The 26,457-nt window shown below is 36.5% G+C and overlaps 1 protein-coding gene across 7 annotated transcripts in view; it reads right to left on the bottom strand.

The window, feature by feature from the left end:
• Positions 1 to 26,457, bottom strand: part of CENPK (centromere protein K) — a 133,003-nt gene that overhangs the window by 59,045 nt on the left and 47,501 nt on the right. For 5 of the 7 annotated variants that reach the window (XR_014146738.1, XR_014146735.1, XM_081825700.1 and 2 more), the window contains one exon: positions 20,483 to 20,530. Coding sequence is in view for 3 of the 7 variants with exons in the window: in XM_081825700.1 (XP_081681826.1) it covers positions 20,483 to 20,530 (48 nt within the window). In the remaining 4 variants the exon portion in view is untranslated. Of the gene's footprint in view, positions 1 to 8,405; positions 8,783 to 20,482; positions 20,531 to 26,457 lie in introns of those variants that run through there. The other 2 variants (XR_014146736.1, XR_014146737.1) reach the window with 2 other exon arrangements.

Genomic DNA, 26,457 nt, shown 5'->3' with positions numbered 1-26,457 from the left:
TATCTCATTTATTCTTAATAGCTCTGTGAAGTAAGTAGTACTATCAGCTCCACTTTGAAGATGAGAAACACAGACTAAGCAAAGTTAAGTATCCAACTCTTCAATTGACTTTGGAGCTTAGATTATTAGGCACTATATTATAATTCCCTTATCCTCTGAGGTTTGTTTCTGACTTTACTTATTCTTTCACTAAGGATGTTCTGAGTGCCTGTCACATGGCAAGTACTATTCTAGGTGGTGGAGATACAGTAGTGAACAAAACAAACTTCTGGCTCTATGATGGAGCTTACATTCTGGTGGGAGGACCTAGATAAAAGGGATTCATTCATTAGATAAATGATCAATCAGGTAGTGTTAAGTGTTAAGAAAAAAAAAAGCAAGGTAAGAGGACAGAGAGCAATCAGAAATGAGAGAATTACATAAACTGTTTAGGATGGTCAGGGACATCCTCTCTAATAAAGTGACATTTGTACAGAAACCTGAACAAAGTGAAGGAGCAGGTAAAACAGATATCTTGTGAAAGAGCAGATTAGACAGTGGGAATAACAACAAAGGCAATGAGGTATGAGCACGCATACAGTATCTGAGAAACAGCAAGGAGCTACTGGAGCTCGAGGGAAGAAAGGGGAAAATGATTATGAAATTAGAAAGGTGCTGGACGCTAGATGATGGAGGACCTGAAATCTGCACATGCCTAGCAAGAGCCCTGCTCTCTCTCACGTCCTTCACCATCCCCACTCACCTCTACACGGTCTGCCTCAGGCCATCAGGATGAAAATCATCATGCCCCCTTTCCCTGACATGCCAGTCCCCACAAGAAGCCCAAGACCTATCCCCTGGATTCTATCCCTCCTCTGGTTATGTGCATCATGTTTTCTGACCCCATCTCCTACCTCTCCCCTTTCACCATTTAAAACACTTCCATTGTGCCTTCTCAAACTCATGCTCAGCTTCATTTGTGAACGTTCACTTCATCTTGCTCAAACACCTGGGTCTCTCTAAATGACACTCTTTCTTCCCTACAGTCCTCTGGGGTGGTGGATCCTCTGCTTCCTCTCCTATATGCCTCCTGTTGGACCAGGAGGTAGGGTAAGTATCCTTGTGATTTACTGCCGTTTCTAAACAATTCTCACTCTCTTCCTCCTCTAAAACAAAAACAAAACACAAAAGGCCCTGCCAGCTTCTAATCTCATGCCATCACCAGGTTCCCTCTGCTATTGTAGCTACCTAATGACCCACAAGCACTTTCCTCATTCTTTCAAGATTTTAGCTTCTGGATCACTGTCACTCTCTGCAATACCACTCCTGAAATAATTGTTGATTTCACTATCTTAAGTCACAGGTTCTTAAAATTTATGTGTGTGTGCCCTGGATCCCTTTAGAAATCTAGTGGGGAAGAAGCCTAGGAACTACTTCTCAGGATAATATTTTAAGTATAGAAAAAATATATAGGATTATAAAGAAAACCATTGTAGTGAAATACCATTATCAAAGTATTTTTAAAAATGTAATATAAGAACACATATGGCTTTTTCTAATACTTTAAATAAAAAGATCTGCAGTGGATCTAAAAACTATCACAGTTTCACAATGGTGATTAACATAAATAGTATTTTGAAGAACCTGCAAAACTGTAACATGACATGAAAATATCTATAATTTCTATTGGGGTCAGCTATTGCTTTATTGGTTTGTTATCTATATTCATAATTGAAGGAAATGTTAAATTTCAGTTAAGAATTAGTAAAGATAAAGATGTCATTTATCCCCGTTCCAGTTCACAAACCCCCCAAATTCCATTCATGGACCCCAGGTTAAGGACTACTGGCATATATGGTTCCTTGAACCCCTGCCCTCTCAATACCTTGACCTGCTCTCCATCAAATACCTTGTCATTCACTTTATCTTAGACTCATACCCATAGTCAAACCCTGGAGTTCAGTATTTTCAATACTTGCAACCCTGCCAAAATCTCAATTTCAAGTATTCCATTCTTCTATCTTTCTAGGACTATCCCTTTAGTATCCCACCTCTATGAGATAGTCCTTTTATACCCACCAAGACCTCATGATTCTACCACTTTTTCATTATCCTCCACCTACTTCATGTCCTCACTTCCCTCCTAATCCAACTTCAGTTCCACCTTCAATTCCCTTGCCCTTTCCTCCCTTCACAGAATTTCTTTGGCTAACCCACAACTCTGATCAAACCAGTTTTGCTCCTCTGGGCCTGCAACCTTGCAGCTTCATTTAGCCAGAGAAAAATACATTGAGATGCTGACTAGTCTCACTTTAAATTCATAATCATAATCTCAACAATGCCCTTAATGCTTCACGGCAATTATGTTTCTCTAATATATTCAGTATCCTGTTCTCCTGGATAAATATTCCATTCTTTCTCGTCTCCTCTTAATCCCCTAATAACTCATCTTGCCATCTTCCATTCCGATAAACATCGTACAACCTCCTGCAAACTCCTACAACACAAATACCTACCTGCACCTCATGATCATATAATCTTTTTTATTTCCTCTTATTATAGATGAACTTGAGAAATTTTCCTTCTCTCTACATAATCACTCCCATCTTTATCAAACAAAACAAAACCTCCTCTGATTCCACTCTGCCTTTAGCAACTGATCATTTACTTTTTCAAAGACTTTAAAATATCTATGTACTTTTTTCTCCCATTCCTTTTCAAACCTACTCCAATCAGGTTTTTGCCTACTTTCCATATGCCGCCATAACTTTACCACTGCTTTTGTCAAGGTCACCAACAACCTCCTCATTGATAAATCCAATGGTCAGTTTTCAGTCCTCTTATTTTGACTCAGCAGCATTTTTCTCTTGAAATAAATTCTTCCTCCTCTTAGCTTCTAGGATATTTGTCTGGTTTTCCTTCAGTTTCCTTACCCCACTGTTCTTTGCTGTCTCTTCAACATCTTACTGACCTCCCTAACATCCTGGAGTGCCCAAAGGCTCAGTTCCTTAAACGTTTTTTTTTTTTAAACCTCTTCTTTATTCTCTCTATATTTCCCCCCTCCCCCAAGCAATTTCATATAATCTCCTGGCTTTAAATGTCATCTCTATATTGATGATTCCCAAATTTATAACTCCATGATTCATCTCTCTCTCCTGAATTTCAGACTTGCATATCCAATATCTTACACAACATAGTTTATTGTGAGTTTACACAATATCTTACACAACATAGTATTCTGTGAGTTTAACATGTCCAAAGAAATTCTGTGAGTTTAACATGTCCAACTGAACTTAAGATATACACCTCCCCACAGTATGGTCCTCCTCCAGGTTTTCCATCTCAGTTAATGCCTGAGTCTTTCTGATCTCAACTCATGGCTGCTTTCTTCTAGTTGCCCAGGCCTCAAGCTTGGAGTCATCACTGATTTACTCCAGTGTCCTCTAAAAATCTACCATCTGGCCCCCAGTTCTCTTTCTAACCTCACCTTCCATTACACTTCCTTTCTTTCACTGAGTTCCAGCCAGGGCAATCTTCTTGCTGTCCCCCAAACACTCTTAGATCACATCTTCATACTTTAAGATTTCCACCTGGAAATCCTCTTCTTCAGATGTCAGCTTCCCTTCCTCATTTTCCTTAGGTCTTTATTCAATATTTTTTCCACCTTAGAACTTATCATTATCCAACATACTGTGATTTTTATTTATCTGATTGTGTATCTCCTCCACGAGAATGTAAGCTTTGTGATGACAGGAATTTCTATTTTGTTCACTGTTGTACTCCTAGCACCTAGATCAGTGCCTATTATATATAGGTACTTATAAGTATTTGGTGAATGGATGAGTGAACAAGGGAAAATATAGAAAGGGAACTATGGATATAACTAAGAAATAAGAACAAAATATAAAGAAATGAACAATCAAAAAGGAAAATCTCTTGAAAATCAGGAGTATGACTGCTTGTAATTTTTAAATCAATTGAAGGAAAAGAAAGCAAAGTTGGAGAAATCTCATATAACTTAGAACAAAAAAGAAAAAGAAGGAAAAAGAGAAAAACAAGGGAAGTAAAGAACCAATTACAAAAAGGCAGGGGGTGGGGAACAGGAAGAGAAAATTATTAAGGAAATATATTTTTTTTAATTTCTCTAAGCTGAAGGTGTGTCTTTACATTGAAAGCATCCATTAAATATCAAATAAGGATAAGGAAAGAAGATCCACAGCTTAACACATTATTATAAAATTCTTAAAATAGGAAGGATAAAGAGAAGATCATATCACTTTCATTGAGGAAAAATCTTAGGAAAAAAAAGAAAAGAACAAGAAGTAGACTTCTATCTGCCCCCCCAAAATGAATCAATGCTAATTTTTTAAAAGATCTTTAAATTTTTCCCTAAGACATAAAACCATACTCATAAATTTGATGCCCCATATTTCCCTTTCCCAATTCCACCATCTATGGTTCTGAAGGAAAATGATTTTTGAAACCAGAATTCCACATTCAGCTAAATTAGTAACCAAATATGAGGGTAACATAAAGTAACTTTTAAATAGGTAAGGACTCAGAAATTCTACTTCTCAGACACATTTTCTGACATAATTACTTGGAGATATTCTCCAATAAAACAAGGATGTAAACTCAGAAAGAGGAGGATGTAGAACTAACTAGGAAAAAAGAATCCCAAGATGAGAGATGTACAATAGCTCAAGAAATTAACCAATAGATTGGAAGAAAAAAAAAATGCCTCCAAAGAAGAATGGAATATATTCCAAGCAACAGATATAAAGACTAAGGAAATGAATAATACTGAACATTTGGTAAAAAAAAAAATCATTTTTTTCACAATAAGACAAAAATAACAGTAATTAGAAACTCCAGAAATACAAAACCTGGACAAGAAAGCCATGGTTCAAATATAACGCAAACTAAAATGTGACATTATTTTGAACAACTGACAAACAGTAATTAATATTAGGAAGTCTTTTCCTTTGAACGGGGCAAGGCTTGTAATACTGAAACAATGGGTGAGGAATTATGATGAGAAAACGCTAATTATCTCTACATTGAAATTATTTTATATAGAACAATTATAAATAGAATTGGTTAAAAGGGCCTTTGAGGGGTACCCGGCTGGCCCAGTCAGTAGAGCATATGACTCTTGATCTCAGGGTCATTAGTTCAAGCCCCACACTGGGTGTGGAGCCTACTTAAAAAAGTGGGGGGGGGCACTTTGAAAAGTGGGATTTTTAAAAAAACATGTTTACATATTACATTTGATTAAAAATGAAACATAAAACAAAATAAGAATAAAGGCAGGAGTTACTAAGTCTGGTGGGCAAAAGTGTGATGAGGAACAGAGTATTTACATAGTCTCAAAGTATCTGTTCACAAATTCCTTATTAGTTGCCAAAGAGAAAACAGTAACTTCAGTGGGCAAACCTGGCACATCATATCTTAAAAAACCAAAAGTAGTCAACATGGGCCATGCAGTTTCAATAGAAAGCAAAGTAAAACAAAAAGGTGTTAACAAACAGAGGGAAAGAGCAAGAGACAGAAAGTCTTAATAAAGGATAAAGAATAGATGGGTGACCTATTATTAATGTGAGGAAAGACATTTACATTGTGAATTTATTTCCCCATCAGAAACTAAAAATTATAACATCTACTTACCAACCCAATACAGTTGCTTAAAGCCACTTTAGTTGTACTACGTTGATCTTGCAAATATCCTGTGTAATGACAGTTGTCTAAAAAATCATGTTTCCACTGGGGTCCATCTTTCCCCCAATATTCTACTGTAAAATGTTTGGACACGAAATCTGTGTTGAGAGTCAAGTTTAGGTGAAAGTGCTTGCCATAGGCTGAAAGTTTAAAAAATAACTTAGATACTGTCTGCTGTGGATCGATAGGGTCCATACTCCGTCTTCTCCTGGAGTGTTTATCATTTTTCACAGTAAAGCTGAGAAAAGCTCCATTCTGATCAACCCTTATTGGAATAGTTAGCTGGTAGTGTTCTAGATAAGTCAGGAATTCCTCTTTGTAATCACAAGGCAGAGAATCCAGAAAAAACACATGGAAGAAAAGAAAATTTAACAGAACAAAGAAGTAGCAGTATAAACAACAAAAACTGTATCAGCATCATTATATGTGAGGTATGAACAAAAACTGTTATATTAAACAAAATGAAGCTTAAAATCTAATGATGAATTATGTTCCAATTATTTCTCAAAATAGCATTATTTTAAAATTAGTTTGGAAGACTATTTTTCTTTTTTATATTTATTTCTTACTGGATTCTAAAAGCTAAATTCTTATAGGAAATATGAATATCTTATAGTGAAATTAAAAAAACAGTGAAAAGTACACATATTTAAAATAATAGAATTTAGCTCCGGTAAAATATGTTTGTTAAAGTTTTCCAAAGGAGTTAATATCGAATTTCTACAGCCTTGTAGAAATATTTTTTAAATCATCAGTTGGAATGGAAAATACAGAAGCCACTTGGGAAAACAGTCTGGCAGCTCCTCAAAAGGTTGAACATGGACCCACCACCCGACCCAGCAGCTCCACTCCTGGATATTTACCTGAGAGAAATGAAAACACATATCCACACAAAAAGTTGTACATGACTGTTCACAGCAGCATTATTCATAATGGCCAAAATGGAGAAATAATCTGAATGTTCATCAAATGATGAATGAATAAATAAAATGTGGTCTATTCACTCATGGAATATTATTCTACACAGAACTGATATGTGTATGACATGAATGAAACTTCATAATAACTGCCTTCATTATTAAAGTTCATTATCTAACGTTTTAAAAACATTATGCTAAGTGAAAGGAATCAATCACAAAAGACCACATATTATATGATTCTTTTGTAGGAAATATTCAGAATAGGAAAATCTCAAGACAGAAGTGGATTAAGGCTGTTTAGGGCTGGGGTGGAGAGTGGTTTGGAGAGAATTTGGGAGTGACTGTTAATGGGCACAGGGTTTCTTTTGGGGTGTTGAAATGTTCTAAAATTGATTGTGGTGATGTTTGCATAACTCTGCAAATATACTATAAACCACTGAATTGTGCACTTTAAATAGGTAAATTATATCGTATGTTTATTGTATCTCAATAAAGCTGTTAAAAAACATTAGATTGACAAAAAATTTAGAGGATTATTACACATATTTTCCTCATTTGGGTATACTTAATATTTCCAATCTACCTTCTTAACCACATCTTCCTTTAGTGAGGTTTACCACTAAGGGAAACCAAATGTCTGTCCATTGCCTCACTGTCTATACATGGAGTTCTCCCACAAATATAAATTCCCATGAGAGTATGACCAAATATAAATAAATTAAAAGACAGTATTTATTTCACTTCTTATAAATAAGAGTTCATACTAAATGCTACAGCTTTATTAATAAACTTTGAGAGCCACATTTTATACATATAGACTTCTAGACATATACATCAATGTATAAAAGCCTTGAAAATCTGGCTCATCTGCACCAAAGTATTACTGGTTACTGTACATTCATGGGAGGGCAATCAAAAAGGTATTTTAATAAATCTATAAGGATTGGACATGTCCATGGAAAACAAAATGTCATTCACTCCAGGGATCTCTGTTAAGATATTTTCTATGATATAAAGTTCAATTCTATAGCGCGCCTGGTTTCAATTCTATGGTGGCTCAGTCGGTTAAGCTTCTGCCTTTGGCTCAGGTCATGATCCCAGAGTCCTGGGACAGAGCCCCCCATCGGGCTTCCTGCTCAGTGGGGAACCTGCTTCTCCCTCTCCTCCCAGCTCCTGCTCTCTGTTGCTATCTCTGTCTCTCTGTCTTTCAAATAAATAAATAAAATCTTAAAAAATAAATAAATAAAGTTCAATTCTATGGATTCAAATTAGGGACCCATGGATTAGAGTTTGAGAAGTTGAACTTCTTAACACTCTTACTCTTTTACTCAGATTCTAGTTCTTATATCAGAATTCTTAAGTTTGGAAAGTATTTTTTCACTAAGGGTCCATATTAGAGGGATCTCGTATCAGAATATGTACCAGTTTCTTGCTCTTTTATAACATAAACCCTTGGATTCCTTTTGAACATGACCTTACCTGTAACCCTTAGCAACAAATGAGCTTATTAAAGCTCAGGATTCAAAAGAAGAAGAGGTCCGGGTCTATCATCTTCTAAGAAAGACCAGTCAACTCTAAAATACACTAGATATTAAATACTAGTATAACAAGTTAGACTACTTAGAGCCCTCAAGATTTATGAAACTAGCACTGAATTGACGCAGTTGGCCTCCACTCCTATCACTACATATCCCAAAGAAAATGTTCACCCAAACTAAATATTCAGAATCTTTTCTCGTCAAATTAATAGCAATAGTTTTTTGTCACTTTCAAAAGCAGGATTCCTACCTTGAGAACTGTATGAAAGCCTGTGGTCACTATGAAATTCCGATGAAGCCATGATGAGGCTCAAAATCCAGGTCAACGTCTTCCACAAAATTTCCATAATTTAGAAAACTGGATGATTTTTTTGGAGGGCTACCTATGTGCTAGAGAGTCAATACCATACCAAAATCGAAGCATAACAATTTTATTTCTTTAAAATTTCTTGCAAATTAATTATTAGATGTTCCACTGTTTAACAGGTACTTTTTTCCAACATCCCATACTTTCTTCTATATCTGGATTCATTTTTTTCAATCCAATAGGGAAAAAAGAATGATGGTAAAATTTTCATAAGCAAAGCATTTGGCTGATTAGTTACTAAAGTATGGCCATTTTTTAACCTAGAAAAACAAAAAAAAATTTATGTTAAATGAAAAATATCCTGTAGGGACAGAACTATATTGCTGAATGCTTGCCAAAAGACAAAGACTACAAAATGATTTAATATAGTTAAATTAGACTGTTGTTGTTCTTTATAGTCTAAATAAACATTCACAAGACTAAACAATCAGAAACCTAAATGGTAAGCAGGTTAATGCCAAAGCTACTTAATAATCAAAGAAAGAATCTGAAGTGGAATCATAAAAATTATTTTTTTTAAACTTTGAAGAAAACAATGTGTGGGTACAGTGACTAACCTTTCGATAAAATAAAAGGTAGAATGACTTCACAATCAAAATTCATTTTATGTAAGGGATAAACAGAGTATGATCCTATTCCCTAACATGCTTTTTAGAACACTCATATTCAAGACTGATCTGTTGCTTTATGAGGCACTTATCATTTTTTTTTAGAGTATATCTACAAATATACAATGACATTTAGCAGCTGTCTGTGAACACTCAGACACTAGCACAAACTAAACTTCTAAAACTTTAAACCATATTTACTGAAACCCTTGATTTCATCTGTAAGTCTTATATGACTTAAAAAGCAACACATATGAGAAAACTTCAACTATCTAGAATGTACTGATAAGAAAAGAAATTCATTTTCTGAAAAGAAAAGAATTTTCAAAAATTCATTTCAGGTATCACAACAGATTTCCTGTCCTATCTCATGTACTTTCTTTTTGACTCACAACCTCACTCACAGTCCATGAATTTACTTTTCATACAGAATGCTAACATATGTGACTACCTGATTTCCCAGCACATAGTATTTTAGAAGAAGAAAAGAGCAAAGGAACTAAGAAACTACATCACTAACAGCAAAAAACTGAAAAAAAGAAAGACAAACTAAAAATCAGCTGTCGAACCCTAAAGTAATACAGTTTGGGGTACAGGCAAGTGGTCCTTAAATAGCTTGACAGTTCCTATTGTGTTATAGCTCAATATCTGATATTCAAAATACTGCCTGAGTCAGGAATAAAAGATTAAATTGTTTTTAATAAGATAACTTACTACTAATATAGAGAAGTACACAAAAAGTACTAGAAAGATTTTCATACTGCATCCCCAATATATAATATTGGGATTATATAATAAATGTTTACATATGCGTTGGTTAAAAAAATGAGTAAATGAATGAACAGTGATTAAAAGAAAATCACTTTAGGCATATAAAAAGATATTTGTAGGTAATTGGAAAATCAATTTGTGTGGAATACTTCATTCCCTATGGTGTTAGAAATATTGGTTATTACAACATATAAAGCAACCACAACCATTTAAAACTTCTTCCATCCAAAAATTAATTCATCAACAAATATGCTTTACTATGCTCTTAAAATGCTGTTATAACAACATGAGGATACAGAAAAGATTAACACAATCCTTGCCCTTTGGGAGTTCATAATCTAAGCAACAAAGAAAAAAATTCAAGGCAGACTGACATTTGCCGTAATAAATTTAGGCATTGAGGAGATCAGCTGAGGGAAATGACTTCTGAATCAGAGGATGGGTCAAGAAAAGCTTATTTAAAAAGTAGCATTTGAGATAGGCTCTGGAAGATGAACACAATTTCACAGTTCAAATTGATGGGGGCAATCATTGCAAATTAAAGAAATAGATTCTACAAAGTCTAGATAGCAAGAAAAAAATGAAAAATCATTTTAGTAATAATAGTAAGTTTGGTTCCTATGGAGAAGACTAACAGGCAATATCTAGAAAGTTAGTTTAAGGTCAGACCAAAAATGAAGAGAACCTTAAATATATTACTTCTTTAGTATTCACAACAATCTTATAAAGTAGATATTATTGCCCCTATGTCTGGCAGCCTTTAAGATGGCCCCAATGAGCCTGCCTCCTGATATCTACACCTCTGCGTTATTCCCTTCCCTTGGGTAACTTGAGAAACGTTACCAATGAAATATTGAGAAAATGTCACTTCAATGATTAGATTATAAAAAATTCTGACTTCTATCTTACTAGTAGACTCTCTCCCTTTTGGTTCTGATGAAGCAAGCTGTCATATGGAAGGGCTCACATGGCAAGCAACTGAGAGCAGCCTTCAGATAACCACTAGCAAGGAACTAAGGACCTCAATGTAATGGCCTGTGAGAAACCAAACCCTGCCCATTAATATGTTTAGAAGCAGATCCCTCCCCAGTCGAGCATTCTTTGGTGACCTAAGCCCATGCCAACATCTTGACTGCAGCTTCATTAAAGACCCTAAAGCACAGGATATAGATAGCCACGTCATGCCCAGTTTCCTATATCAGAGAACTGTGAGATAATAAATGTGTGTTGTTTTAAGCCACTAAGTTTATGGTGACTTTTTTTTTTTTTTTGCAAGAATTGATAACAATACAGCTCCCAATTTACAGATAAGGCAATTGAAACTCATAGTGGTCAGACAGCTAGAAAATAGCAGAGCCAAGAGTCATACAGAAGGCCATCTGGCTCTAAAGTCTAAATTCTTTCTACCATATCATACTTCCAGTTTAAGGCACTCTAACTTAAATATTCAATAGTAGTCCCATGTAACCACTGTCAAATAATATATTCATAATAAATGGTATAAATTAATTAATGTGAAGAATTTTAAGCAACTTTACATACTATAATTGTTTCATCTCAAAATTATTTCCACAATGATTTAGGCAAGACATATGCTTAGTCAGGCAAAAATCTATAAAAATCTTTTAAGTCACGCCATTAGTCAATAACAGTAAAGAAAAGAATCCAGTTATCTTGATTCCTAACCAACTTACATACAGTGTCCATATTCCAAACCTTCCCATAAGATATTAAAGGGTAACTGTCACTTCATAAACAAAATTCACTCTTCAGATCACTTGAGTGTTTTGCATAATAATGTCTGACATTAAATGAGTCCCTCATATACCTTAATCTTCCTCTAAAGAAGAACATATAATTAACACATTAGAGGTCATTTTCTGTTAGTGGTGATATATTTATATGACTCCTTCATCCTTTTTTCCTATTTTCCTGGGCTCTGGAACTAATGACAAACTTAAAGTTGTCTGGGTTTAGGGAACAACTATTTTCCCCTTAAAAAATTTCCTGCTCTTCAGTTTTGTAACCTCCACTCTTACAATTATTACCACTGTCCAGTAAACGCCCAAGTTAAGCAAGCCAGTAGCATTGAGAGAAAAAGTAATATGTAACTACTTGGCCAGAAGTAGACTAACATTTGATTTAAGGACTTGTAGTAAAAAGTGGCATTGGTGCATAATAGAAAGAGCAGGAGCTTTAAAGTTAAACCAAAGCCTGTTTCCACCACTAGCTACAGTATCTGGCACATGGGCACTCAATAAATTTGAGTTTCTTTCTCCTTTCTCACACCCTCCCTCACTCCCCACTTTTTTCTCAATCCTCCGGTGCCAGTGAAGGAACTTAAATAATAAGTAAATGAGTTGGCTCAGGTCAACTAAAATCAACAACAACTAACATATCAACCTCTCTTAGTTACCTACACAATAAAAATTAATAGTTAACCTACTTTCTGACACCTGCTCAAGAGGTTAATCTGGATATTATAAAGAAATATGTATAAACACTGACTTTTTCAAACATAGTTTCCATAATTCAAACCAACATTAAAATATTATATAATTGTCCATAAATCATAATGTATTAACTCTTTACATTGTATAGGAGAAGCATTATTACGTTGTGGAACGGATAAAGGCTTTGAGTCCTGGCTTGACTCCAAGTTACTTAACCTCTCTGGATGTGTTTCCTCATCAATAAAACCAGGATAGTAGTATCTACCTTACAAAGACTTGTCGATTAAATTAGATTACACATGATGTAAAGTGTCTGCACCCTTTACTTTAATGGCTAAGGAAATATTAGCCCTCTCTCCTCCTTATCCTACTCATCACTTTTCAAAGGACTTCCTTCAAAAATAGTTTCATGTTCCTCCTTCCCCCCAAAATGTGGAATAGTTAAATATGATGACAGGAATCAATCAATAACATTGTCTTGTCTTTTAGAGCAAATAATAAAGAATTTAGGTCATGATAACTGGTCTTACAAATATTTTAAATTTGAAAACTTCCTTTTTACTTTGATTTCACATACGCTTTTTTTCCTAATACAAATGTACCGGCCAGTAAAGTTAAGGGATCATTTACCTGCTTCCATGGATCAAAGGTACACTAGCTAAGTGGAAATAAGATCAGACAACTTGCTCTACAGTTACTGCCTCAAGTAGTCTCCCTAGTTGAAGGGTTCTTACTTGTCTTTTTCCTCTATCATCTTTACTTCCTACTCAAGTGATCTGGGAGTAGTCAAGGTAATAATTTCCTCTCATGAACTATTATTATGGAGCTAAAGAACATGTATAACATCCTACTCAACTTCTTTCATCCATCTTAACTCCGGTTGTTTATTTTAAGGCTGATTTGGTCTTCACAGAGGAAGCAACAATACTGTGTTCCCTTCACGTATTTCACTTTTATATATGAAAATTAAATTCTCATTTAATTTGCCATTTATTCTCTCAACAAACATTTAGTGTCACCTACTATATGCCAAGAACACTACTAAGCTGTAAGTACAAAGGTTTCCAGATCATTTATAAACTTTGTGAGATTAGTGTCCCAAGGTGTAGTTGAAAACACTCAAAACTCACCTATGAAGAAGAGCAAAGGAGCCCAAAGCAAAAATACAAAACATCATTCTACAAAAATCAAGCCCCAAATTACATATAGTCCCAAACTGTTTTTTCCAGATGGCAAGTGTAATACCTTATCTGTATTATAACTTCTCTCCTGAAAAGCAGAAACACCTTTTTCTTCTGAGGCTATTACAAAATGTTGATAACCAACTGTCTTTTGGTAGAACCAAGAGAATTATCCACCTCTTCTGCCTTTTCTTCTTCCCCCAAGAAGGTGCTATTAACTTTTTTAATATGTTAACTCTCTTTATTTTCTCATAAAAGTCACACACAGGGTGGGATTTGGCATAAAGGCCCACCCTAAACCACTAGTAGCTACTAGTGGTTGCTAAGGAAATGAAGAGGAAGTGGTAAGAGTAGACAAGAGTAGAAATTAATCTTACACATATTGGCCCAGACATGAAAAGTATTAAAATATTTCAGGTCTTGAGGTTAGAGGTTTTTCCCCTTGAGCATCACAAAAATATTAGTACCACAAGACAGATTTCATTTGCTGCCATTTGTGGCAGATGAATGAGTTTGATTTGTTTGAAATCAAGTTATTTTGCCTCTATATGCTATTCTACAAAAATCCAAAACACCAATGATCACACTTAAGCACGAAATTAATATAAACCAGAACTGCAGTTACCGCTTTGGTGAAACACAGGAAAACAATTATTTCCAAAATTAATTTTCCTAATTTCCTTCAACTACACCAGTTTTGTGTTACATTTCTTTCCCTGTCATGAATTTTAAAAACTGTCATTCCTACATTTTAGTCTAATCAACATAAGCTAAAAAAGGAAAGAAAGAAAAGAAAATTACCACAAGAAATTTGAATATAAAAGAATATGTTGAAAATCACACTCCAGTGTCTTTTATGGTTCAGTTTCCCCTTTCCTCCTCCCTTCTGCACCACCCCCCCCCCATCCTACTTCACCCAGACAGAGGGTAACAGTCTGAGCTGCCCTGGTTGAGTTGATCCTAAAGTTAACATTCAGCAGCCCATTTCCAGACAGCAGCGCTAAATCTATTTGGATAAAACGCGTGTGACCCAGACAGTTGGCATTTGGCCCAAACGCGTTGCACCGGCAGCTCAAATAAAAACAAGAGTAAGAAACTCACTCTCTTGTTCCCTCTCAGTGCGCTTTTTCACTCTCTTTGCCTCTAGTACAAGGAAAGAAATTACCAAAGACAGGAATTGTAGTACACATTATCAGAAGGCAGCTTTCCAAAAACCCCTCCAGCACTCCCAACTGCCCCCCCCAATCCCTGAACTTTGATCCCATATACCATATATACAGACATACCCAGATATTCAAGGCTCCGGAGGGTTATGAGTCTAGCACGTCGTCCCAAGTGGCCAAAAGTAAATCAAAAACACACGCTTCCATCTCTTTGATTAGCCTATTAAAAGCTTAACATATCCTAGAGCATCGGGGCTATAGCTAGCACATTAATTCTGCCCTGAGCCCAGGCATAAAATATGCACTTGTCTGACTACTTAAGACACTGACATGAAACTATAAAAAGCAGAAGGTTTTTCTTTAAGAAAACTAGAAATCAGTTTAAAATATACATCATTATTACTTTCCCAATTACTATTTGGTGATTAGTTAAAAGACCACAATAATAATAATCAAGTCATATTTCACAAAACATGTCTATTCGTATAATAAACGTGTATTTTTTGCATCATAAAATACTTGCAAGACCCAGATTTCTCCAGCCCCGACTAGTCTGGAGTTAAAAAGATTTCTATCTGTAAAATGAGTTCAGTCAAGCTCACTCATTGCCATTAAAAACACACACACACACACACACACGCACACATACACACAGAGAAAAAGTTTTCTACGCGTTATTCGGAAGACAAGCAAAGCACAAGTTTTAATTTAAAAAAAAAAAAAAAAGCAAAAACGGTTTCATTGAATATTGTTAAGTCTTCCTTACCGTTTTCATCTTCAAATTCTGATAAAAAGTAAGTTTCAAACAATAGAGATTGCACTGGACGACTCACGTACTCTCTCTCCTCTTTTTTTTTTTTTTTTTTTTTCTGCCCCCCTTTGCAAAGCCACAGCAGTCAGTTACTTATTCTGCAGCCAGAATAAAACCCTATAGTCTGGCTAAACTGGGCTTTAGAGAACGGACTTTCCGATTTGGCAATAAAAGAGATGCCATCAACACATCCAGGCTATCATCCTGAGATGCTGCTTTTGCAAACCCCCTTTCTCTCTCGACCCCCCCTCTCCAAAAAAAAGGAAAGGAAAAAAGAAAGGAAGGAAGGGGGAAAAAAGGCTTATTGGGGGTGGAAGTGGTGCCCTCTCTTCCTGGACAGCTTAGTGCCTTTGCTATGCAAATAACATGTGAAGAGCATCAAAAGGTATCAAGAGAAAAGAAGACAAGAGGAGCAGGAAGGGCAGCAAAGTTTTGTTGAAGTAGCCCTAGATCTCACTACCGGCCCCCAGCCAACTTGAATTGCAGCAGGAGAAAATTTTGGCAGCTTTTCCTCGGAGGCAGAGCACACTGACGTCAGTCTGCAGATGTGCCGGGCTGCGTCGGGTGCGCATGTGTCCTGGGTCGTCACGTGGAGGGGGAGGGGAGGTAGAGGTACAATCAGGGTAACCAACTACCAGCCATTCAGAAGGGCTTAGACAATGTCAACTTTTCCACCCTGTGAATGAGAGAAATTCTGGCCCTTCTAAACTCAGTCCCCTACCCCACTCCGCCTCTTTTTCTTCCTCCTCCTCTTTTTAGAAATTCTAGCCTGGTTTGTGATTAGTTGTTTCTTGGAAAAAGGAAGGGGGAGGGAGAGGATGAATGACTTTAGATGAATTAATGTCACTGTTAAGATCTCTAGTGTCCTCTCCGTGTATTTTTTTAAGTCCTCACAACAAAAATATTAAAAGTTGCACATAAAGTGTCTTTGAGGAAACTTATAGCAAACTTTGATCAGTGGCAGATTTCAAGACTCAGTAGCTTCATGTGCATAAAACGCCTGTGTTTTTTTCAATATACCTCAACAAGTAAAATTGCCACCAACAGGGAAAGTAGACTAAAGTAAACTAAGACCAGCGCATTTTCCATCTGATTACCGACTTCAGGTTATGTGGGGCTTTAAAAGAAGAAGAAAAAAAGGGGGGAGGGAGGGAGCGGGGGAAGAGAGAGAAGCTTGCATTATTTCCAGATGAGGGTGAGACTGGATGGTGTTTTAAAGTGCAACCGGGAAAGCTACAAGTGGAGTGTATTTTTTTAAGTCAGTACATTGAATGAAATCTCAATGACTGTCCAAATGAAAATAAATCCAAAGGCAGACCCCAAAAAGGGGAGAAAAAAAAAACAGGAACCCTGCTGCGATCTCAAGATAAACAAAACCTCAAAACTGGTTCTTCAAGCTTCCCAAACCCACCCTCCCACCCTCCCTCCCGCCCACCCCCACACCTCCGTACACACCAGCTGCCCGTCCACACTTTAAAGGATAAAACACCACTACAACGTAGCACTTTCACTTTCATTTGCTGGGAGAAAGCCACTGGCATTAAACTGTGGGGGAAATGCCCAAATATGTTTTCCATGTCCTAAGCAAGCAAACAAAGTCTGGCACACAAATCGGAAACAGGAAAAAATTTGAAAATAGCTCAGGACAAATGTTGCCTTTCAGCGGTGTAATCTGCTGCATCATTTATCTGTCTCTAAGGTTGAGTGTAGGGTAGGGAGAGGTTGAAGAGTTTCCGAAGCTCCGGGGGGGGGGGGGGCGGTACCGGGGGGCGGGGTATTGACGCCTTGAAATTCCAGTCGGTAGTTAACGCCAAGTCAATTTCCGATGGCCAGAACCAGAAAGGGGAATTGGACCGGAGGGAAGGGGGTGGGAAGGAGGACCTTTCTGAATACCCGCTCTTAAGTTTCAAGCTTCTGCTAACATTATTGCTCATTTGACATTTTTTTTCTTCCTACACCGGAGGTAGTAGGTGTAATTCTTCTGGTGAATACATGAATAGTTGGCTAAAAGAAGGCATGAATCAGACTGAGAACGTCCAAGAATACAGTTATTTCCATTCTCTTTCTGAGGGGTCAAGGGAAAGCTTTTGTCTATAGTCTATAGTCCTCATCTTGACCTTAATCAGTAGTATTTGGCTCAGTGCCATTTAAAACGTAGAAATACGTCCTGTGGTTGGCATTGACAGTTTTAAATAAGGAGGATTCATATGGAGATAGATGATATATGATTGATAGATAGATGTATTTGCATTGAAATACATGGATGACCAATCTCCTAGCAATAATTGTAAACACAAAAAATAAGTAAGAATGGGCACAGAGCTGTTTTTGCATAAACCACCCTTTAAATAGTTGTGAACTTTATCCTTAATTTTAAAAAACTGGTATTAGATAGATACAACCAGCACAGGAAGCTAAAGTTAAGGTGTAAGTAGTAGTATCTCTACGAGTTATCTGAAAAGTTTTTACTCTCAACTAAGACAAACTGCCCTAGGAAGTATCAACATTGTAAAGGAAAGGAGCTTATTCAATGAGAAGTGGACATTGGCTAATTACTTATTCAAACAGTGCCATCCTGCGTCTAAAAAGAGTAATGAAAATTTCCAAAAGATTGCTTTTCTCCTCCAAATGACTGAGTTAAGAAAAAAATGGTATGAGTAAGGGAGAAACATTATTTTTTTTTTTAAAGATTTTATTTATTTATTCATGAGAGAGAGAGAGAGGCAGAGCGAGAAGCAGGCTCCCAAGGAGCAGGGAGCCCGATGCGGGACTCGATCCCAGGACCCTGAGATCATGACCTGAGCCGAAGGCAGACGCTTAACCATCTGAGCCACCCAGGCGCCCCAGGGAGAAACATTATTAGCATGAGAAATGAAGTGTCAATTTAGCTTTATATGTGTGTGTACATTTAACTGCATTGCAGAAAATTCAAACACATACATAAGTAGAGAAATAGTATAATGAACCCCAAAATATATATAATCCAGTTTTAACAGGTATCAGCACATGACCAATTTTTTTCCCATTATTTGCTCCATCCCACTGGATTCTCTTTAAGTCAACCCCAGATAACATTTCATTGCATCCATTAAATATTTACCTATATTTCTGAAATACAAAAAATATAAAAAAATAACCATTACTATACCACTATTGCTCTTAAAAACTAATATTTCCTTAATTTTAGCAAATATCAGATGTCCTCAAATGCAAATAAAGGCCTAAAAAACTCTTTTTATTGGAATCAGGATCCACATATTGCATTACGTTGATCGATCTCTTATGTCTCTCTTTTTAACGCTTTTTATTGAAGTAGAATATTGACACAGAAAAGTACATACATATATAAATTGAAGAAAAATGTTGTGTCTAACAGATTTTCATAAAGTGAACTTGCCAATGTAACCATGTAACTCTTATAACCTGTCATTTCCCCCTTATTTCTTCTTTATCTTATAATATAAATGCCATATTAATATCTTGGTATCTTAGTATATATAGCACTTCTGTTAGCATGGAAATGTTTTAGTGCAATACCCATGCATTAATTCCTAATTGAATTATTCGAAACAAATTTAAATTAATCCCTGAATGAATTTAAGTTGCAGTAGAATTCTTTAAAAGTTTTATAATGACCGGGCACCTGGGTGGCTCAGTTGGTTAAGCGACTGCCTTCGGCTCAGGTCATGATCCTGGAGTCCCGGGATCGAGTCCCGCATCGGGCTCCCTGCTCGGCGGGGAGTCTGCTTCTCCCTCTGACCCTCTTCCCTCTCATGCTCTGTTTCTCATTCTCTCTGTCTCAAATAAATAAACAAAATCTTTAAAAAAAAAAAGTTTTATAATGACCAATCTTTACTCTTTGAAAAATTGTTTCTCCAGCTTTCCATTTCTTTCCCTAAGAAAGGAAAATCATAGGCAGAGTAGAATTGATAGCAAATCCCCTACTTACACCTAAAAAAAAAAAAAAAAGCTTTGCTAGCAGTTTTCAGAAGCCTTAATAAACCATAGTACACAGGGTCCTTTCAGGAATGGAATAAATGGAAAATTGGGAGAGGAAGGAATTTGTATGTATGTATGCACACATGTCTGTCTATCTGCCTGTATGTATGTATGTATTTCAGAGATTGAAAAAAAGAAGCAAAGGCAGAAGAGTTTGGGAGCCCAAGAATAAGGACTGAGGAATTTTAGAGGTAAGAACAGACTTTTAACTTGCAATTTTTAATGTGTTAGCATGTAAATTAGACTTAATTATTTTATTTTTATTTTTAACTTAGATTTTAGGCAATTAACATACAGTGCAATACTAGTTTCTGGAGTAGAATTCAGTGATTCATCACTTACATACAATACCCAGTGCTCATCACAAGTGCCCTCCTTAATACCCATCACCCATCTAGCCCATCCCCACCCACCTCCCTCCAGAAACCCTCGGTTTTTTCTCTATTGTTAAGAGTCTCTCTCCTGTTTTTCTCTTCCCCTTTCCCATAGGTTCATCTGTTTTCTTTCTTGTATTCCGCATATGAGTAAGATCATATGGTATTTGTCTTTCTCTGACTGACTTATTTCACTTAGCATAATACACTCTAGCTCCAACCATGTCATTGCAAATGGCAAGATTTCATTCTTTTTTATGGCTGAGTAATGTTCCACTATACATATATATCAATCACATCTTCTTTATCCATTCATCTGTAGATGGGCATAGATTTAATTTTTTTGGTTAAAAACCAAGGCATTTCTTAAAATTAGACTGTTTGCTTGTATTTTCAGAAAAATGAGATGAATTCTGATTTCATGCTGGCTTAGAATTACTAAATTGGACTAAATCTACAAATGTCAACATGAATAAATTATGTAACATTAAGTTGAAACACTGCAATAGCGTATGTTGATTCAAACTGGGATAGGATGTACATAATATGGTACAATTTATATAAACTTAATACCACAGCAAATATATATCTCAAACTTACAACAGCATTCACAGGAAGAACATACAGTTTCTTGAAGATCATAATTACCTGGGGGAGAGAGAAAAGAACAGGATTAAGGAGGAGAACAAAGTGGCATCAACTAAATCTATAAAATTTATTTGAAAAACAACTGGAATTATCATAAAATGTTAATATCTACTAATTCAAGGTATAGAATGTACATGATATCTATTATTTTAATCTGTATTGTGGGAATAATTTACAATTTTACAAAAAGAAAGATTGCTATTTTTTATAAAGATCTTATTTATTTGAGAGAGAAAGCACAAGTGGAGGGCAGGGTGGAGAAGGACAGAGAGAGAGGGGAAAGCAGACTCCCCTGGAGCCCAACACAGCCTCAATCCCAGAACCCCAAGTTCATGACCTGAGCCAAAGGTAGACGCTTAACCGACTGAGCCACCCAGGCACCCCAAGGAAAGATTACTGTTATTTGTTATTACAGTTAATCTGGCAATTTCAGAAATTTCACAGTTCCAAACAGTTTTAACTACTTATTATTTACTTATTTAGTTACTTTTCTTATTTACTTTTTTATTAGGGTATGAGATTAATAGCAGAAAGAAAAAAACATACTGAAAAGAAAAGGGTGAGTATAATTAATGGTTTATAACTATACGATACAAAGAGTATCTAACATTCAAAACAGAAGATGAAGCCAAAGCATATCACTGAGATAAAAACAAAACCCCAATATGCTAGTAACAATTAGCATTGTGCAAAGGGCTAAGAAGTATAAAAATGTAAGGTGCCTTTTCTCAATAAATTCACAAATTGGAAAACAAGATTAAAGTGTGGTAAGGGAAAATGCAGTTAGTTACATAATTTAGTGATATATATTGTCAATGCTATGTGCTCCAAATGGGAGAGAACCCAGTGAAGTTTAAATAAGGATTTTTCTGACATCCATGTTGCCAGTCTGGTGGTCAATTTTGGGTTCTTCCTTGAACTCCCAGCAACATTCAATTCAGTTGATCACTCCCAACTTCTGGAAATGTTGTATTTTCTTCCCTTGGGTTCTGTCACACTGTACTCTTCTAGTTTTCCTACTACCCCAATGGTCCTTCCTTCTCTTCTCAGTTACTAAATATTAAAATGCCCAGGAGTCAGTCCTGATACCCATTCTATTCTTTATCGACTGATTTTTCCTTTGATTAATGTATGCTTTCCAATGACTTTAAAGACCATTTATATGCCCATGTTTTTAAAGAGAGAGAGAGCATGAGCAGAGGGATGGGTAGAGGGTGAGAAGCAGACTTCCTGCTAAGTGCAGAGCCCAAATCAGGGGTCGATCTCAGGACTCTGAGGTCATGACTGAGCCAAAATCAAGAGTTAGATGCTTACCCAACTGAGCCACCCAGGTGCCCCTGTATGCCCAAGACTCATATCTAAATGAACTTCATGTGACATAAACAGAATTCAACATGTCTGTCTGTTTTTTCCATGTAGAAAATAGAACCCCAATCCACCAAGTAGCTGGCCAGTATGGCTTTTTCAGTCCACTTTTCAGTTTCCTAACATGTGTTCTACATATAATGTGCAAAGTTCTACATATAATGTGCAAAGTTTTGGTGGGAGAAATACAGAGAAGTGTGTCTATTTCATCTTAGAAACCAGAATTCCTCTCTGCCACTGTCTGAATGTTTGTGTCCCTCTCAAAATTCATATGTTGAAATCCTAAAGCCCAATATGATGGTATTAGGAGGTAGAGCTTTGGGAGATAGTTAGGTCAGGAGGGTAGAACCCTCATAAATGGAATTAGTGTTCTTAGAAAAGACACTTAGTAATAGAGATTCCTCACCCCTTCCACCATGTGAGGACATAGTGAAAAAGTACTGGCTATGAAACAAAAAGAAGACCTTCACCTGCCCTGAGATCAAATTTCCAGCCTCCAGAACTGTGACCAAAAAAAATTTCTGTTGTTTATAAGTACCCAGTTTCCGGTATTTTGTTAGAGCAGCCTGAACAGACCAAGACTCTCTCTCCTTTATTGTTAAAACATTTTAAAAATATTTATTCTCTATTGTGAAGTGTCTCTTAAGTGTTTTTACCAGTATAATTTTTAACTGGGATAAATGTCATCTATTTATTGATTTTGAGAGTACTCTTTATATATTTCAGATTTGGGTTCTTTGTTGGATTTAGATACTGTAAATACTTTCTCCCATTCTCTGCAATGCCTTCTAACTCTTTAAAGGAACTTACCCTTTTTCTACACAAAAATTCCTAATCCTAATATAGCCCATTATAACTTTTTTTCTTTTATGTTTAAGATTCTTTGTAAAGTTTCTTTATTACATGCAACTGTCCTGAAGCAAAAACAATCCTTTGTCCTGCTGCCATTAGATAATAAGAATACATGTCATGCTCCAGTCAAAATGAACCACAAGTAAGAGGGAAATCCAACTGTCTTCAAAAGAACCTTGAGTATTTCCCATAAATTAACTTCCTACCAAAAGATTATTCTGTATTCCTGATGCCTAAAGGTACATCACAACTTATGTGCATATAGTATATGGTAATGATTTAGAAAAATTGATACTTTTTTCCCACTATGAACATGCTAATGCAAAGTTGGATACCTTGTAGGGATTTTTCCTTTAAAAATAGGCTGTATTTTTTATTTGAATAACCAGATGTTCTGAAGTAGATACCCTTGCAGCATCTTTTCCAGAAACATTTTCTTTCTACATGTCTCCTTTCATAACTAATATTACAATTCGTGTGCTTCTTTTATCCCTCACCCTCCTCCTAAGTTAATGTCTCTTCTTGTTGAAGTATGTCCACTAACAGTTCTTTTAGGGACAGTATGCAGCAGGAAAGGTTTTCAGTTTTCATGTCAGAAAATTTGCTTTGTCCTCATTCTTGAATGACAGTTTAGCCAGTTATGGAATTCCAGGCTGATGGCCTTTCCCCCCCTCAGCATCAATATCTATTATTGCAGATTGTTGCAGATCAAAGATAAGATTGCTATTTCTATCTTGATAACCTATCTGTTCTCTTTACTATCTTTGAAAACTCTTTCTCCTTAATGTTTTGCAGTTTCACTGAACTATTTAATGGTGTGGTTTTACCTTTATCTTGCACAGTATTCCATGAACATGTTTTTCTGAGCATTTCTGTTGTTCTACATACTGAAAATTTTTCAGCTATTATCTATTCAAATATTATTCATCATTCTATTTTTTTTTAAAGATTTTATTTATTTATTTGACAGAGAGAGAGCTCAAGCAGGGGGAGCAGCAGGCAGAGGGAGAGGGAGAAGCAGGCTTCCCGCTGAGCAGGGAGCCCGATGGGGGGCTCAATCCCAGGACCCTGAAATCATGACCTGAGCTGAAGGCAGTCGCTTAACTGACTGAGCCACCCAGGCACCCCCTTCTCTCTATTCTTTAAGAATTTCTATGTTGGTGGAGTTCCTCAATTTGTCCTCTATATCTCTTATTTGCTCTTCATAATTTTTATCTTTTTATCTTTCTGGGTGAATTCTTCAAGTTATCTTTATTGATTTATTAAATCAGTCTCTGACTTGATCCAGTTAAGAGTTTATCTCATTTGTAGAAATGTATGTAAATTATCATATTTAATCAGATATTCCTTTAAAAATGGGACTTGTAATTAATTCCTTCTCATAACCAAATGTTTTCATTTGGTCCTATTTTTGTGTTACAATTTCTAGCCCTATTTATTCATTTATTTATTTTTAAAGATTTTCTTTATTTGTCAGAGAGAGAGAGTGTGAGAGGGAAGGAACACAAGCAGGGGGAGTGGCAGGCAGGGGGAGAAACAGGCTCCCCAAAGAGCAGGGAGCCTGATGTGGGGCTCGATCCCAGGACCCCGGGATCATGACCTGAGCTGAAGGCAGACACTTAACCGACTGAACAACCCAGGTGTCCCTATAGCCCTTTCTAGATGGAAGAAATTTCTTTTTTTTTTTTTTAAAGATTTTATTTATTTATTTGAGAGAGAGAGAATGAGAGAGAGCACATGAGAGTGGGGAGGGTCAGAGGGAGAAGCAGACTCCCCGCCAAGCAGGGAGCCCGATGCGGGACTCGATCCCGGGACTCCAGGATCATGACCTGAGCCGAAGGCAGTCGCTTAACCAACTGAGCCACCCAGGCGCCCAAGAAATTTATTTCTTCAAACAACCTCAAAATATACATTTTAAAGTCTTCATCAGATAATCCATAAAATTAATTTCATTGAGAGTGACTGTTTCATTTTTTGGATGTTGCTACCAGCTAGGATATCTTCAGTTTCAAGTAACATAAAAAATCTGTCTCAATTTACTTAAACCAGAAGGAGAATTTATTATCTTATATATCATGTTCCCTAGTAAAGCACCTCTAGGGTCAACTAATTCACTGGCTCAATAACATTATCAGAATTTGTTCTCTCTCTTTTGTGACTCTGCCATACAAAATATGCCAGATTTGTCCATGGCAGCTCTCCTTATGGTTGCAGAATGGCTAAACAGTTCCAGATGTTCTATGCAGACCCAATAACATTTACCAGAAGAAAAGAAGTCATCTCCTCCTGTATATTTTTTTAATCAGAAAAAAAAATCTATCCCAAAAGTTCCTCAGAAGACATATATATTAAATCAATATTGCACCAAATGTATTCCTAAATAAATCACTAAGAAGGGGACTCAGACAACCATGTTTGGTTTAGCTATATACATGGCTGTGTAGACAAGAGTGGATTATCCAAACAAAATTTAGTTCCCTTAGAAAGTAGGAAGAGCTGAGGCAAAAAACAAAATATGCTGCCCTGGCTATCTTTGCATTAAATCCCTTCACTGATTTAGCTTTTGCTTTCCATTGTCATTTTACTAGGAAAACTGTTATGTTTATGGTTTGCCATTTTTATTCATTTCCTTCTCCTCTATTTTGACCCCTCTTTACCTAGGAGTTTAGTATCTCCCAGCCCCAAGTCCATAACCAGTTATTATGGTGTTTAAACATTTCCATGATAAAATTATTACTATATAATCCAAAAGTTAATGGCTTAAAACAATAAATATTTGTTTTCTCACCATTTCAGTGTTTCAGAAATTCAGAAACAATTTAGCTGAATAATTCTGGCTCAGGGTCTCCCATGAGGTTGCAGTCAAGATTTTGGCCAGGGTTATATCTGAAGCCTGAAAGTGGTTCACTTACACAGCTGACACAGGGTGCTTTGTTGGCAGGAGACCTGTTTCTCGTCCTGTGTGCCTCAACACAAACTGAGTGTTCTCATATCATGGTGTCAAGCTTCTTCCAGAGCTTAGCAATCCAAATGAGTTCAAGAGAGAAGATGCAGGAGTGCCTGGATGACACAGCTGATTCAGTGTATGACTCTTGGTTTCAGCTCAGGTCAGGATCTCAGAGTCCTAAGATCGAGCCCCGAGCCGGGCTCTGTGCTCAGTGCAGAATCTGCTTGAGATTCTCTCTCCCTCTCCCTCTGCCCCTCCTGCTCATGCTCTCTCTCTCTCAAATAAATAAATAAATCTTAAAAAAAAAATAGAAGAGGCAATGTGTTTTATGAGCTAGCCTTCAAAACTGCACGCTGTGTCTTTGCCATATTCTATTGGTCACAGAAACCAACACTGATACATGTGAAGGTGGGGCCACCCAAGGACATGAATACCAGCAGAGAAGGATCTTTGGAGCCTGGCTATTACACCCATCCAAGGAACAATGGGTATTTAACATATCCCCACTTACTTCCTGGTCTTAAAGCTGTATCTTTGCATCTTTGCCTCTTTCACCTTGCTAGGTTCACAGCTTGTTATAAGCCTCAGTAGTTTTTGTTTTAGATCTCCTTTCACAAGGTTTTGGCTGTGAAGAGACTCCTTCAAGCCCTTAGCTTCAATCAGAAGCCCTGATTCTATAGCATGGAGGACATTAGTAGAAGGAAGGGAAAAATGAGGGGGGGGGAATTGGAGGGAGAGATGAACCATGAGAGACTATGGACTC

Source organism: Leptonychotes weddellii, chromosome 7 (assembly GCF_054177405.1).
Source record: "Leptonychotes weddellii isolate Sample4059 chromosome 7, ASM5417740v2, whole genome shotgun sequence".
NCBI classification, from domain to species: Eukaryota; Metazoa; Chordata; class Mammalia; order Carnivora; family Phocidae; genus Leptonychotes; species Leptonychotes weddellii.
Note: the sequence above shows the minus strand (reverse complement) of the source record. Positions and strands in the feature narration are given on the sequence as shown.